Source organism: Typha angustifolia, chromosome 15 (genome assembly GCF_048772165.1).
Source record: "Typha angustifolia cultivar Huaian chromosome 15, ASM4877216v1, whole genome shotgun sequence".
Lineage (NCBI taxonomy): Eukaryota > Viridiplantae > Streptophyta > Magnoliopsida > Poales > Typhaceae > Typha > Typha angustifolia.
In genome coordinates this window covers 6,253,458-6,270,640 of record NC_133253.1, presented here as the reverse complement: position 1 = coordinate 6,270,640, position 17,183 = coordinate 6,253,458, and the positions used below count along the sequence as shown (strand labels likewise).

The window sequence follows — 17,183 nt, the reverse complement described above, 5'->3', positions numbered from 1 at the left end:
CGGCTTCCCGCCGTTACCTCTTATATCCCACTGAAGAGGGCAAATATCCGGAGGAAGGCGGGTCGGATCTGAACAAATCCGACATCAGCATATCCACAATTGAATCTAAAATGAAATTTTTATATATAATGTTTGTGGTACTTTATATTTCTCTAGCTTGGAAATTATTTATATATTTTCGATTCAAAAGCACCTAAGAACTTGGGGATTGTGTATGGGATTGAAAGTGAGAAATGTGAGTGAGAGAATTAACAAAGATTGATTTCTTCATTTGGTGAAGTGTGGATTCTATCCCGCAACTCTCTTGCCAATCCTCTCCTCTTTCTCCATTTCTCTCCATTTTTTGTTTCACTCATTTTAGTATCAGTCAGCTTAATTACCACTTGTCAATGAGACAAAGTGGAGTGTTGTTTGGGGATCTTCGTCTGTCTCTCTCGTGATGAAGAGAGGCACAAAGGGGCGGCTAAATTTAATTGTCTCTCTTGTCAGGATTAATCTTAAGTGTTCATTGGATTGGAGGGTTTTTTTATGACATTTCTTCCCTAATATTCCAATAAGGTACTTGTCATCTTCCCTCTCTATCATTCTTAAGTAGTCAGAGGTTATTTGTGTTTTCCTTCCGATTATGAGTTTGTCCTACCGTTCCCTTTCTATATGGTATTCACAAGGTTGTGCATGCTTGGGTTAGTTGAGGTCACGACAATGTTCTTAAACATCGAACCCTTTTGCATCTATATTTTTACCAGGGTTAGATGATTTGCCGATCTTATGTTGTGCCCATCAAATATAACATCACGTATTATTCATTGTACGATGTTATCTACCTTATATCTCTTGTATAATTATTAGGCTTTATGCTTTGTTCTTTGAGTTGCTGGAGCTTAATAGCTTTTGATTTGTTATGCTCTCACAGTTGAAGACAAGTCTGTAAAACTTCTCTATTATCTCCCGGGTGTCAAATTTTGGAACTCTTTGAAGCTATGAATAATATCCTGTGCCAACCTCAACCTCACGTGTTTAACAGAACGATACTAAGGAAGAGACAGAAAAGGAAATATTATAATGGAGGATATGGCCATCATTTATTAATTAAGGTGGTCCAAGAAATCGTTGGTAAGTAGTAAACCTTCGTGGGCACCAGTCTACATCAATGGAATAATTAATACGCAATAACTCGTAAACTATTCGTAAGCTGTACAATCTGCAAATAAGGACACATTCGTACGGATGTCTTCTAGCATAATAATAATAATACTTCCTGTGAGATTCGAATGAAAAGAGATCACGAGAAAGCAACCAGAGGAAATAGTCGCCGTCAACGACAATCTCGTTGGCTCGACATTACCCAATCCACTAGATTTTTGTCTCTATGAGTAGGTAATAGACCCGTTAACCCGCTAATCCAAACATGAACATATATATATACATGTATATATATAGAGAGAGACAGAGAGTGTGTAACGAGGTAAACATGCTTTAATTAAGTCATCTCATAGATAACATTACAAATCCAACATACATCAAACAAGAACACTGCTAGATATCCAGTTATGGAAAAGAAAACCGATTACCTCTACAAGAATAAAAACTATTAGTACAAGATATAATTTGTCCTACTATTAGTCACACATTGGCTGTGACGCATAAGAATGATCTGCAATCAAATGCAAAATCACGGGGGCACTTCTTTAAGTTTAACCTTGGTATCAGTCCTGTGATTTAGTTTCCCTCAGGGATTCATCCTGAAAATGGATAGAGAACCAAATGCAGAGTGTTTTACATCAAAATAACCAACATGTTTGCGAAAAAGATTTTACGCGGATGATGTTGAGCGAGCTGCTAACCTTGATACAGACGTAAATGTAATGAATGTCAGGTTTTGGACCAAGAATTGCAGCGATGGAGCTACTATTGTCGTTTAACGGCAATGGTTTAGTCAACTCCCACGTCTTCTCTTCTGGACTTTTCTCTGCTCTATCTACAATTTCAATGCATATACAACTATTTATAAATAAATCTGAGACTAGACGATCTCGTTTTAGATGTATAAAAACAGGGAAACTTGGGATTAAGTGCAGAAAGCAGCAAGCCCTATGTACACAAAATGGTACAAACACAGATGGAAGTGAAAGCTTGCATCAAAAAATCGGTAGTTTAATTGGGACACCACTGAGTTTCCACTTCTTCAACCAAAAAAGATGCAGGCTTGCACTTCCATCTATGTTTATCAATAGTTTAATCAGGACACCACTGAGTTTCCACTTCTCTCAACCAAAAAGAGTACAAGCTTGTATCAAGAAATCAATAAAAGCAAGATTAGTTTTAAAAATTCATTTGTGAACAGCAGTTTAACAAAAATGACAGAAATTTACCAAGGTCAATATCCAATTATGCTACTTGCAATTTTTTTCTCCTCATATTACTTTACTGGAGCCCTGTGTGATGACAATGGACAGCATGCTCTTGCATGAGAACTCAAATACCACAAGGCATTGTTTAACAGTACATGATAAAATCTAGCAATCAAATGTTCATATTAATCTTCTAAATGTCAATATGGTTTCTGCTAAAACCAATGAAAATAGAGATCAATGTCAACATTTAAATCGAACTTGACGGTCTTTGTTGACCTGTATAGAGCATAGAAATAAAAAAAAATTATAATATTTTGGCACTCATCTGGAGCAAGCCAGTCCTTGTGAAAAATAGTCACAACAAGGTCGTGCAGTTATGCCTTCCATAATGTATCTTCTAGGATAGAAGTATAATCCCTGGTATCAGTTAAAAACTCTATCCCATACCTCTAAATGCTTTAAGACTAATACAGGAGAAATAGATGCATCTATATCAAATTACTAACTGTTACAGTAATCTTAAAAGACTTGTTACTGACCTATAACATGCATATTTATTTTCCATGGGTTCAAGTCCTTGAGTAAATGCAATCTATAACTTGGATCTCCATACGTGATCTGCATCAACTCTAAATGTTAGACAGGTTGGAGATATTTCATTTCTCAAGCAACACAAAAGTCAAAAAAGAACTTAAGAAACTTCGGATAACAAAAACAATACCAAAATATAAACTCCTTGACCCTTGAGAACCCTGGTAAATGGTTGAGAAAGTTAAATTAAAGACTGAAACATTATATATAATGTAAGAAGAGAGTGAAATGTATTAACATTATGTGACTGAGGACAATTTGTACCTCCCAACCTCCTCTAGCATCTTTGTTGCATTCTCTTGTGCATTATGTCCACACTACATGTCAACAAATTGGATGCGTCAGATATTTGCAATGGCAAAATCCATCTAGGTCATGATGCACTCACCATGAGAGAGTCGAGAGTGCCTGCAAATAGAAGGCAAACTGAACCAATGAACTGAGTCTAAGATTTTTATACACATATATTTCACAAAATAAGTAGTTGGTTCAGCAATCAAACTGGCATATATATGAAACTGGAATGTGTACACAGGAATACTAAACCACAACAAAAATCATTCAACCAGTACCTTTATCAATAACGGCATCAAAGGAACTAGATTCAAAATCACTCATATCTCGAACATCCATTTTCATATCTGCCAAATGGTTAGAGAAAAACATATGCAGTAAAAGAAATTTAAAAAACATTCCAAAGGACAATCTCTGCATTTCACTAGTGTACAAAACTGAGAGAGAGAGAGAGATGGGTTGACTGTTGAAGGATACAGTTTAACTTTGGTTCATCTTGGTACTTCTTTTTCATGGCTTCAACAACTACTGAAGATATATCTATGTTGCAAACAGCCTGATAACCATCACTGACCATGCCCTCCCCAAAAGCTGTTACATTTTGAGATATGTCAAAAATGTTAGCATGCATTCCAGCAAAAACAGGCAATTACATATGAGATCATGGTGGAAAGTGATGCTGCTAAATAGCGGTGATTTGAGAAATAATGCATGATAAATAACAGAGAAAATTAAAGGTAGATGATGCTATAATTTGTAAACTTAATTTGCAGACTTGTAGTTATTAGTTTGTATACCCGAACTTAGAAAATACATGCAGGTCAATTTTGAAAGAACTTATGGAATCTCTAACGACCAAACCATGTCAATGTCCAGACAAAACTTTTTGGAGACTCCCAAATTAATTGCATTACCATAAACTGCAATTGATAAAGTAGATATCTCTACCCTCGGTTGCCTTACAAAGTTACAAGTTCCATCCTAAACCTCATCTTCTGTTACTCATGCTCTTACCAGTACTTTGAAACCAACTTATAGATGATTAAATCAGGTTGTTAGCACGCCAATTCCAGTATGAAGTCTACATAATTCTATATTCAATGGGAGACAACTTGAATAATGGCGATGATTAGAATGTCTAAATCCATGAAGTTGCAGAAGGTAGTCAGGAGCACCCAAAAAAAAAAAAACTTTTACACTCCTTCCGATAATAGTATTAGGGTAGAGGCTCCTGCCTAATATAATTGCATGCATAATCGTATTTGGCATTATTTTGGCTTAAAAATTGAGGTGAAATGACCAGTTTATTCCTACATCCTGCTAAACAATGCCACTCTAATGCAACAAGTGAAGGGTAAAGTTGACAAAGGAAAAGTAAAGAGTGTTACTGCAGCAATTATCCTTCACTTTGTTTCTGAAAAAGCAAGCAGAATGTTGATATTAGTTACCTCATAGTTATTACAATTATCCCCCTGTACCTAGCAACTAAACAACATTTAAACTAATTCTCCTACATCTTAGTATGATTGGATAATAAGGAACAAAAACGACGTATCCAAGTTTCTCAGATAACCTGAAACTATCTAAGGCGTCGGAGACATGTACAAATAGCACATTCCTCTAGGGAAAGATCTTTTCCAAGCAAAAGATCGAAAATTCTCCAGCTACCAACAAACTCGATACAATCCCGACAACCCAAGGATCACTATGAAGCAAACATCCTGACATCCTCCCTGTAGTTAATTGAAAAGATTTACAAACCCAAGAACCAATGCCAGACAAATTCAAGATCCGATGCCACCTAAAAGAAAACTATCACAGATCCAATTTTAGACCTAATAGCCACCAAATAAGCAGGGAATATTAAAAACAGCCAGCACAAACTGATCGACATCATTCTATAACATCTAAGATAACACGACAAGAATTCAATAAAAATCAATAACTCATACATCTATTCAAACCCCTCTATAGATTAAAAAAGAAAATCAATCTTAAACCAAACCCCGGTCAACCCATACCGAATCCAGCTAATCATGCCACAAACAGATCTGCCACTCCTACGAAAAGTCGATCCGTCTATTCAAATCCTCCTCCAACAACAACTGAGATGAATCCAAACGCGAGAATTAGAGAGAGAAGAAGAGAAAGAGGATACCTGAATTGCCGCATCCAACGAGGAGGATGCGGTGGGAGCGCGAAAGGTAGAGATCGAGGAGAGGGGCGAGGGCGGCGTACTTCTGGTACCAATCGAAGGGACCGGAGTCCCTCCGGTAACGCTCGTCCCAGTAGGATGCCTCGCCGTAGGCGTGCGTTCCCGAGGACGATCCCAACGTCATCTCTCTCTCTCTCTCTCTCTCCCTCACGTTGGGTGAAAATAGCGGGTGCGGTGTAATTCTCAGTTGGAACGACAAAAATGTAGGTAATGATCACCGCTAACTGTAGAAGTGGTCGATCATCTGATGGATCGGGCTGGATTCAGATTGAATTTGTTCAAGCCCACCAATCATTTGGACTGAGCTAAAATATTTTCATCCCTTACCGTCCACTATATCACAAATTATTGCATTCGGGCTCAACCTAACGGACTTAATTATAAAAATTAGGAAATTTTATAAATCCATCTTATATTTTATCTATTTTATGATTTACATCTTATCTTTAAAAATTTTATATTTTTTTTCTATAATTTGTATTTGACACCCTGTGTTAACGGTTACTATAAAAATATTCCATTTATATTAATATATTATAAAATATATAAATTACCTTTGTCTTTTTTAGCGTCTCATTCTTTTATCTTTCTTAGGAGATTGGTAGAAGAGGAGGGAAGGTGGTAACCGCAAAGAAAATGGTTGACTGGGAAGATAAAGAAAAATGATAGACGGTAGAGAGGAGAAAGTATTTTAATAATTTAGTTAATATCAATTTATTAAAATAAAGGTTATAAAGAAAAATAAGGAGTTAGAGTTACAAATTCTTAAAGACGAGGATGTAAATTATAAAATAGATAAAATATAAGATGGATTTGTAAATTTTTTGAAAAAAAGAACCATTACATATCATAATGAGCAGAGTTTGAACGAAGTTTGTAACTCTCCCTTTCACTCTCTCTCTCTCTCTCCAGGTTACATTCAATGGGGGAGTTGAAGGCTGTCCACCTACTCTGTTACTATCCAACAGAGATGTGAATGCCTTCACCAAACGATTACTATTAGTGCAAAAAATCTTATGTCAGAGGTAGGTTGCAATAAAATCTCACACTTATACCGTGAATCTTCAACATCCCATGTTAGTTGGCAGTAAGGGGGGCAGCCCCATAAAGGAGTGCAGGTTTAGATTAAGCCCAATTGGATCATGCATACTGATCTTCTGCTGTACACTACATGTAACCCTCTTCAAAGACATCATAACACAATACTGGAACCCAATTTTTATGAGTCGTTTTATTACTTACTGCCTACTTTATTTAAAATCCCAACTACTTCTGCTAGCTCAAGTTAATGGCCAGTGCAGCAGATCCTAACTCTGTTGAAAAGTTTGTGCAGCCAATTAGGAGCTCCCAAGTACCCCCAGCTGTAGCAAATTCCTGCATCCTTGGCATGCTATAAAATGGGGAGGGTGGTGCATGGTAGCAGCTCACAGTATCCATGCAAGTTACACTACAACAAAGTAGAGAGATGGAGAAGTGCACTAAGATGACTCTAATCCTTGCTCTGTTTCTCTCTGCCTCTCTTGTGGGCATTGTTGAAGGGAGGGAGATCAAGAGCACAGAGCCAAAGGTTTACCAGCCTCAGACCTATCCTGGATTTCCTGGCTACTCTGGGACTCCAAGCTTGCCAATGCCATCCACTGGGTTTGGGCTTGGGAGTAGTCCTCTGTTTGGCTCCATTCCGGGGTTTGGTAGCATGCCTGGGTTGCCTGGGATGCCTGGATTTGGTCACAGAGGCCAGCAGTCTGGGCACCCATGAGAGATTGCAACCACTGGTATGGTAGAAGGGATTAGTATAAGTTTGGAGTATTTTTAACTGTGTGGGTTTGCTGTTTGGGAGAACTAGTGTGGTGTGAAACTAGAAAAGTATGTTAAGTTTGATTTCAATGTATGCTTATCAACTGCAAGTTTAGGTTGTCAGTGGAGTGTGTGTGTGTGTGGATATGGTAAATGTTAGCTGCCTCAAGCTTAAATAAAAGCTCTAGATTATGTTTCTTATCAAATCCTCTCTCTCTCTCTCTCTCTCTCTCTCCACAGCATCTTTATTAATGGAGGTAAGGCTGAGAATATTTTTGCTTTCCCAACTGTGTTGTTGGCTCGTGAACTAGTAGTATCTTCAGTTTCAAGTCCTTTCTGTACATCTTTTTGAAACAAGTAGGAAGCAACGGACGTTTAAATTTAAGATGGAAAGCGAAAGAGGAGAAAAGGGATGAGAAAGTTGGAAGTTAGGGAATTTGCATCAGTCGTTTCATTCAATTTTACTTTCTAGCTACCAAACACATCTTTAGTTGTGGCTGGCACCTAATCGGAACCGTTAGTTCTATAACCCAATCAAACCCTTTGTTTAGAAGAAAAAGAGAAAAGGGCTTTTTTTATGGCAGTTTATAAAGAAATTCTATACCTTTTAAGATTAGGGTACATTTGTCATCCACTTTAAGATTAGTTAGGACGTAGATTGACGCATCACTTCTTTCAACCAAACCTAAGAAGCGCTACAAAATCAATGACTGGTGTATATTCTGGACAAATTACTTAATCATGCCATGCATAATAAAAAGAAAACGAAAGGGCAATTTGCATTTAATGCCATGCCTTTTGACATATTTGAGATTTACCCTCTCCATTTACAGTATTTACAAATCGAATTTTACATTTGATTAACTGCGTACAAAAAAAAAACACCTTGGATTAGATTAACCCAAATATCATAAAAAAATATAATTTGTCAACTATAAATATATAAATTTTTTTTTTATAAAATGTTCCAACCTTAGGGAGAAAAAAAAAAGAAGAGGAGTAAACTAGACTAAAATGCCTTTATATATATAAAAAGAAAGGAGCAAATTAGCTTATAAATAACACTAGATATAAATTCAGAAAAGTAAGGTATAAGTTAGGTGAGAGTATTTTTGTAATCTTTTTAGTATAGTTTATTTACCCTAAGAATTTAATTACATTTAGTTAAGAAAATTTAATAATAAGATATTTTCTACACATAATTGTAAAAAAGTAAGCCTCAATTTATAAATATTAAAAACAGAGAGTGTAAACCATAAATAAATTAAAAAACAGGGTGTTAAATACAAATTTTCCTAAATAATAAACACCAATAAAGAATCCAAGTACTACCAATGTTCTAATAACTCAAAACCACTACATTCTGGCAAACCATGTTCTATCCACAACTGTAATACATGTGGGGCAAATTATACTGTCACACTAATATAAAGGTCAAAACATACGACCAGATCCTATAATCTATCATAGACTGTATAGGACAAACATTCTTCTAAATAACAAGGTGAAATCTTGAGTTACGGCAAAGAAGGGGGGAAAATTAAAATAACAGGGAAGGTTAGGAATCCACCCATAGGACCATTCTTCTGTTAGGTTCTCACATCAGTGGATCGCTGAATCAGCAAGCATACAATGAAGTGTGTGCTGCGACTCAATTAATAACTAGCAGTATTGAAAACACATAGCAGAAGGTAATATCTATTTGTATTCATCACCGACAAGAGCTATATACTTTTGCAGAGGCAAAAGTGCCTGTAAACAACTCAATCGCACATCATAACAGAAAATTATAAAATGATTCAACCATACATCAAAATTTTCAACTGTTACTGAAAGTTTACCTTCAGCCAATAGACTCAACCAGGTTGCACCACAAAATGACACACCAGACTTTTAGGCAACACTAGTTTGAATGGTTTATTAGCCGCCGGATAGTGATATAAGCGCACACCACAGACGTAAAATCGCTGCACAGAAAACGACTACCTCCTGCGACCATTTTCTTGGACAAATCAGGCGAATCACTGAGCAAGCTTGCATTTTAAATAACTTGCCTTTAAAAGACTATTTATAGAAGATATCAGTTCGAGGGATTTCTCTGAGTATTGGAAAAAAGTCTTTGACCACCGCCGTTTCGCCAAACGCCCCTTATAGGCAACCCCTCAGAGGGGTTATTAGCAGATTCTTGCTCCAATTGTTCAGGGCTAGCATTTGGACGACCAAGGTCAAGAAGTGCTGCTGCCGAACCATCACCCAACCGGACTCTCAGAAACTTCGCTGTCTTCTTCCGTTGTTTGCTGCTGCCTTCAAAACCCAAGTTCTGGTTGGCACCGGTACCATCTAAAAGGGATTCTCTTTCTCTATTGCCACTTGGGCCAGCTGTATTTATACTAAGAGAACTCGGATTAGAATGCGATTCCCCAGCTGATATTTGCAACTTCTCCTTGGCAGCTCGGTACCCATCCTTTGATAAAACTTCAACATTTCCTTCCTGAGGCTTGTAACCCGACTGTAACTTTCTTACAGTCTCTAAAATGTTATCGGTCAATGCATCTTTTGGAGTACTAGTTTCAGCATTATGGACAACTTTACCCTTTCCTTTCTTTTTAGGATTACCCTCTCTAGATCTACCAGGACTACTTCCAGCATTTTGTTGCAGATCCTTGAAACGTAAATTGGCATGATAGGCATCAGTTAGTTCTTTCTGTCTATTAACATCAGGTAAGAGCCGTGCAAGTTCAAGAATTAGATGTGACAGACCAAACTGCTCAACATAGGAAAGATACTCCCAAGTATTAATTTGTCCTTGACGATATTCAGCAGAAATGCTTTTAAAGGTGGTATACCTATCCTCGTCCATTCCTAAGGCAGCACGGATCCTTTCAACCAAGGACTTGTTTGCTGTCCGAACATCCTCTACATTTGGTGCTGATTGCCTGCTTGTAGGCAGCACTTGACTTCTGCTGGCAATAGAAGCTGTATTTGCTGCAGCTTGGTTTGAAGATCCTTTCTCAATGAGGTTAGGAGCTGATGCAGAATGTCTCATCCTGTTTGAGCTACTTGCACTCCATGCAGTATTGGCAGAAGGTGGTGATACAAACCCATTTTCTCTGGCTGGTTGTATTACCCGATGTTGAGAATTAGAAGAAGACGGAAGTCCTTGATTTGGTGTAGGCCAGATTTGCGAAGATGTTCCAGAACTAGAAGGGACAAGTTTATGATTCACTGATGGCCTCGACCGAGCAGAATTTATTGTAATAGAGCCTTTGCTACGTTGCTGGAGGCGGGCTGCAAGAGTATTCTTAGCTAAACCTTCTAACCCCTGCTGCACTTTTGGTTTATTCTTCTTATTTGCACCAGGCAGAGGAGGAAATGAGTCCTCTCCAAGTCTGGAAGCACTCCTTGAGTTCTGAGTAAGAGCCTGAGCATACCTAGCTGAAGGCTCAGGGATCTCCCTATCTAAAAGGGGTGGGAAGGAAGATTCTTCTAAAATTGTGGCAGACCTAGAGCTTTGGTTCTGGGTTGCTAGAGATCTTGAAGGTGCTTCAGAACCAGAATTGATATTCAATGAATCCAATGAGCCTGTAACTATGTCGCGTTGATTTACCTCTCCACTCTCAATTGCACGAGCAGTAGAAGAAGAATCCCGAACTCTACCATTGGCCATTGCTGTCTCAAGGCTTGCTTCAATGGCCATTGCTAGTTGGTTGCTAGATGTATCAGGACGAAAACCACGACCTCTTCCTCGTCTGTGCTCTTGCTCAGTCCTTCGATATCTAAAGCTAGTGGGTATCTGAATAATGAATAAGAAATTAGATTGTGACTGAAAATGCTTATGCATATGTAGCCACAATTCACAAATAAGTGCACCTAAAAGTGTGAGAAACATTCATTCAGATTAGCAATTATCGCGCAATAATTCAAATAAAAAGAGATAAGAACAAGAGTTGTTCCACACCTGAAGCGCAGCATTCCTTTTAGAACGAGACATGTTCCCCCCATGCTCAATAGCATTATGTCTCTGGAGAGAAACAAAGGGCCATTTAGCACATTAGCATGTCAAAAAGATCAACTAAAAGATGAACTAATTTCATTTGTATAATTACCTTCATTTCTGCTTCACTCTGGAAAACAATAAATTTCTTCGCCAAGCATGCTTCATCTTCACAAAGGAAATGTTCTTGGCGGAAATGCATCTATGAGTAGTAGCATTTTAACAATATGAAACCATTCTTAAAGTATAAAAGAGTGCCAATTTTTGTTAAAAAATTTAACATCTAGCTAGCTAAATACCAAAGATGCCAGTCATTAATCAAAATCTAACCAACGTAAATCATTTGATGATAACATACCTCTAGATCATCATAGTTCCTATAATAATCATATTGCCCAGGATGCTGTCTGTAAATCAATGAAGAATCAGAAATCATGTAAGTTTTGATGTACTGTACATTTAAAAGCATTGAAGTCTACATACCTTTGGCATAAATGGCATGTAAAATGTTCAGTTGACATGTGCATGTAGAGTTCATTATCCCCATAAAATGGGTTTTTGCAGAACTCGCACATTGGATGCCCGGCAAATCCACCACGTTCACTCTCAGTGCCATCCACCTCTGAATCACCGGTGCTTATGTGTTGAGTTAGTTGTGATCTATTATAAAGCTTTTGCTCACAAATAAATACCTGCTCAACAATTTAAGATGTTCAGCAAAGAGATCCTCAGAAGGGAAATGTTTAGGTAAAGAGCAGGTAGCTATATTACTGAGGAAACTAATAAAATTATTCTATGAGAACACTCGGACACTTCCTACTAATAAAAGGGTATATTTTGCACCAGCTTCTGCAATCATATGAGTACTGGTGAATTTTGTTTTCAGATCAGAGGAAGAGACAATACATTTTCTTTTTTCCTTACAGACTGCATGTTAGCACATCTCATACATAAAATGCTATTAAAAAAATGACGTCATTATTGAAGAGCACCAACATTTTTCATCCAGTTCTTCCTTGACTCATCAATAAGAGATTCTGCCTTTGGAGGGAATTACAACCAATATAGCAATAATGATGACTTACTACAACAATGATGAATAATTTCAACTGAGCAAAGTTTTCAATTCTTTTGTCTCTAGTTCTGAAGAGTGAAAATCAACATGGTTACATGGAGCAATGCATGAAAGAACTAAGAATGGTAAAATCCCATTCAAAATTTTCCATATGCTAGAAAATTAATAGTTTTTCATGGTATCACCTCTAACTATGAGATACAAAATGCTTAATCTAATGTTGAGTAGCCATTTACAAATTGTGTCTTCAGAATGAAATTATCCTTGTAAAAACTCATCCTTTTAGGCAGACCAAAAATATTTGATACTTACAGTTCATGTTAAATATGCAACTTACCAAATCATTAACTAGAAGAGAAATCCAGATTAAACAGCCAAATGCTTCTTCTTTGCCCGGTAATTATTAATCAATTTGCTTCTTTGACAACACCAATAATAAATAACTTAAATCATAACTACACTACGAAAAAAACATTGACCTGACTAAGTGTAGTATACTTTCAGATTTTGCTTCCCTACAGAAATATCTCTGAGGTCTGAATGGAATAATAAGTCATAAGTGCTAAACCACCTTCAGCTCAAGCCTAATTCTATTGCTGCAAGATATGTGGAAAAATCAGGGAACTTTCTGCAACTTGAATACTAACATCAAATTGGCACCAGTTGTATAGGAGTTAAAACCCATACAGACTATTTCCTCAGGCAATTGAGTTTTCCATACCGTGACTATGGTAATCATTCTAGTCTCAACATAAAAAAAATGTTGTTTGCTGATGATCATACCAACTATAACAGAACCTTTGTTTATGGTCATGCTAAAATGAAGAAAAACCCTAAGAGTTCCCATACACCAAGAATGAATATAGCAAAAGGAGACAAATGATATGCTCTAGGGATGCCGTCAATCTATTGCACAATAGCACAATGTTGATTCCCTTATAAGCTCACCAATACATTGATAATTAACAATTACAGAGGCTTCTCCCAACAATATGAGATTAGCTAGGAAACAACTCAAAATGCAAAAACATCAAGGAGAAGTTGTCAAACTTTATTCTTCCTAAACCTACTTATCAACAGCAAAACACTGATGCCAAATAATTAGCCAAAGAAGAATAATACAAAAAGAAGCTTGACACGAAGAAGAATAGACTAGCTTAGTGGGTAAAACTACATATTATGAGGGTTGCAGTTCCAGCTTATGAAATGAGCAACTCTTGAAAAGAGAAAATGCCGTATAATGGAAAAAGAACTAAGACAAAATAGAAAGATGATAACTTCAAATGTAGGACATCTGTTAATCAGAACTATACAGTCCAGTTATGATGTGAGTTTTACAAGCTCGATGGTAGAGGTTATGTAAATAGTGAGTTATTCAAATCAAAGTTCCAAGCGATGCAGCCACAACATAAGATGCCCGCATTCATAATTTATGTGATGATTGATGGAACTACAAGTCTACAACAACACAAGAAGGGCTAAAAGCCTAAAACCGAATATCTTAGCAAGACAATCAAATTCTTAAATGCATGGAGAATATAAAACTCAATAAAGGTGATGTAGACATATTCCCTACTACATAGCAATAAACTGTGGGTGGTGGCATGAAGAGGTAGTTGAATATCATCGATTCATCCAATATTTGACAAACTTATGACAGCACTGAGAAACATAGATTCCAGTCAGAATGACTATTACTGACAAGCTCCATTTATGTTTTGTACTAACAGGTCATGGGCCTGCAGATGATTAGCAGGGACTTTCTTAAGTTTTTACCAAATCATCAACAATTCTTGTTGAAAATCTGCGACAAGCTGCCATTCTCTACCTACTGAAAAGAATATGAATATACTAGTTTTAGTTGGTTTTGATATTTTGAGCACTGCATTTCATGGCAATAAACAGAGAGTTTTGATGCACATCTAAAACGAACTTGTGCGGTAAGAACTAAGATCCAAGAACCTCACCTTCCTCCCTTCCAAGCAAAGGCTGCACATGAACAACCTATGCTGATGGAAGAGATGACCCTTCAGCTGCTCAATACTCCTGAATCTGCTCCTCCTCTTGGGGGCTCCGCTTCCTTGCTCCTCAGTGCTATTGTCACAGACACTACAAGAAAGCCGGCACATTGCCCTTATCATCTTGTAATGGTCTACATCATCAATGTATGCCTGCGTATCCTCATGATACCAGTGTGACCCGACCTGCCCTTCGTTGGCACCAGCAGGGAAAACTGAAAAATCAGATATCACCCTCGTGTAATCCCCCAAGGCCTGTTAATTTTAACACATATATCAGACCTCAGCATCATAAGATATGTCAGTCGAAAAAAGGTATTAAATTATTAACTATCCAAGCGGGAATAGATTCACTCACTCCAAATAACCAAGTTCCCAAAACGTTACTATTCACATCAGAGACTTTAGCATTAAGAATGCGTTTAGTTTACAGTTTTAATATACATGTAAGATACTATACACATTGATTCCATTAAAGATGTGCAACTGCAACACAAGAACACTAATTTCGCCTGCTGAAGCTTCCCAACATATCAACATATACCTGAATTCAGCAACATAGCATACATAACTCGGCGAAACATAGTAACCGTTAATCAGAAGCCATATCGTCCACTCCAAATCATAAAATTCTCCGAAGGTTATATGAAAACGCAAACTAAGAATTTCTTATAGTTGTTGATGTGCATGTAGGATATACATAAACATTGGTTCAATTCCAGAAGCACAATTGCAAGCGAAAACCTCAATTCACCTTTTTCGTGCTTGTGAGGACGCCAACATATAGCATGCATAAGTCAGAAGAACATGGAATATTATAGAACCAAATTCCCCAAGGTCACTACTCAAATCGCAAATTTAACTTGCATTAGAGGCGAATAGCTTATAGCTCCAATCCACAACTAGAATACAAGAAAAAGCAATCCAATTAAACAATCGGAATGGCACAAGAAAATCCCTAATTCCTCTCCTTGCGCTACCGCTCACATCAAGATCCATCAGAACCCAAGCTCGAATCCACGACGTAAGAACTAAAGCAGTCGTGAGGACCAAATCTTGAATCCAACACCCGAATCAAACGAATCAATCAGATAGAAAGGAAGGAAAGGGGAGAAGTAAGGAATCAAAGACCTTGGTGACGAACACGGTGGGGCACTCGGTCTTGCAGATGCAGCAGCGGCGGTCGTCGAGGACGAACCGGAGGCGGGCGACGCAGGTCGAGCACACCTCACGGTGACCGCAAGAGCCGTAGGCGACCCACTCCAGGGTCTCCGCGCACACCGCACAGCTGTCGTCCATCTCGGATCGGAAAGCGGAGACGAGATCGCCGCCGGAGATAAGGAGAGGAGACGTGGGTGTAGTTGAGCTCGTGGTAAAAGTTTGGGGGCGGTGAGAAGAGAGAAGATGGATCGATCGATGGATGCGTTTTATAATTCCCATTATATTGGGGAGGAAACGGGTCGGATATATGTATCCGACTCCAACTCTGACTTCGACTCCGATAACTAATGGATGCTAATCCGAATTCATTGAGGATCTGCATCATTGTCCGATCCAATATGCGATTAGGAGTAAGGTATGTATGTCTATTAAAGATAGAAATGGTGTTAATATTTACACATTTAAGACGTCTTATAATCATATTAGACATAGTTTATAATATATAGTTGGCTGACAATTTGCTATATTAAAAATATATATATAATTCATGAAATAATTTGCTCAATCCTAAGTGTATCTTGAATTATGATCAGAGTGGAACCCAATAAGTTTATTATTTCAATTTCTATCTTTGATTTTTGTTTTTAACTTTTAGGAAAATTAATTAACAATTTAAAAAGGTCCAATTACCTTAGAAAGAAGATAAATTAATCGCATAATAATATTATCTTCATAATAGAATAACCTATGGAGAATATTTTCAAAGAATGGAGTAGCGCCCAAGGCATGGTCCAACTTCCACAAGATTTGATTAACAGCAAAGCCATGGGTCAAAATTGCATGAGAAAACTTTAAGATTCTCTTCCACTGCTACCATCTATTTTAAGTACAGTAGAGTGCTTAAAATTGATTATATGATACTTATATCTTTATTTTAAATATTTTTCATAATTAAAAGAGTATGTATATAATTCTATATTTTTAGGGGGAATTATAGTTTTCCCCTTTTTTGTTATGTCTAAATTCAATTAACATCCTGATAATTTTTATTTGTGTCATTTTATTTTCTTATGGATTTAATCAAATCAAACTATTATATTTTATTAAATTATAAGTCAAATTTGAAGGTCACATGATGTGGAGAATTGTATAAGCCAATCCTATATAAAATAATACCAGATAATAAAAATATAATAAAAAATATGTTTGTCATATTTTTATTATTTAAAATCTAATCGATATTAGTTTAGATGTGTTAGAAAGCTTATTTAGTTTTTACAAGAATCTTCAAATCCGAGCTTTAACTTAATCAAATATCTTAGCAAATAATAATAATTACATATTAGCCTAAACCGCGATAAAATAAAATGATTAGGAGATGATAAGTTACAATTAAATTCATCACTCTATACAGTTAACCACATACAGCCAAATTTACAACCAAATTATATATATATACAAAGTATCACTGAAATAGTTTGTGGATTGGGAGATTATTCTTTCCATAAGAATGCCGTAGAAGAAGAAGAAGAGGAGGAGGAAGAGGAAGAGGAGGAAGGCCAAGTCTTTGTAGTGCTGCCATATAATTTCAGCAGTACACAGTTTGCAGAACTACGGAAGATTGTGTTTGCCAATGGAGATGATGGTGGGCCCCTTCTCAGGGGAATCTCAGTAACAAACTTCTTCT

General features: G+C 37.0%; 2 protein-coding genes across 3 annotated transcripts; both read right to left on the bottom strand.

Annotated features, from left to right (window-relative positions):
* Window positions 1-1,458: 1,458 nt before the first annotated feature.
* LOC140779832 (uncharacterized) lies at window positions 1,459-5,652 on the bottom strand. 2 transcript variants are annotated; one of them, XM_073125117.1, is made up of 9 exons: window positions 5,398-5,652; window positions 3,717-3,830; window positions 3,518-3,586; window positions 3,334-3,371; window positions 3,210-3,262; window positions 3,076-3,106; window positions 2,894-2,972; window positions 1,845-1,978; window positions 1,459-1,742 (listed from the first exon to the last, which is right to left on the bottom strand). In XM_073125117.1, exons 1-9 carry the CDS (start codon window positions 5,576-5,578, stop codon window positions 1,707-1,709), a joined length of 735 nt encoding a protein of 244 aa, XP_072981218.1. In that variant the 5' UTR covers window positions 5,579-5,652; the 3' UTR covers window positions 1,459-1,706. The 2 variants fall into 2 exon arrangements, with proteins under 2 accessions (XP_072981218.1, XP_072981219.1); XM_073125118.1 differs by having other exon boundaries at window positions 3,334-3,353; window positions 5,398-5,651.
* Window positions 5,653-8,744: 3,092 nt separating this feature from the next.
* On the bottom strand, window positions 8,745-15,733 carry LOC140777921 (uncharacterized). The gene is made up of 7 exons (XM_073122347.1): window positions 15,467-15,733; window positions 14,285-14,590; window positions 11,726-11,934; window positions 11,601-11,649; window positions 11,355-11,444; window positions 11,207-11,269; window positions 8,745-11,041 (listed from the first exon to the last, which is right to left on the bottom strand). Exons 1-7 carry the CDS (start codon window positions 15,632-15,634, stop codon window positions 9,329-9,331), a joined length of 2,598 nt encoding a protein of 865 aa, XP_072978448.1. The 5' UTR covers window positions 15,635-15,733; the 3' UTR covers window positions 8,745-9,328.
* Between the last annotated feature and the right edge of the window lie 1,450 nt (window positions 15,734-17,183).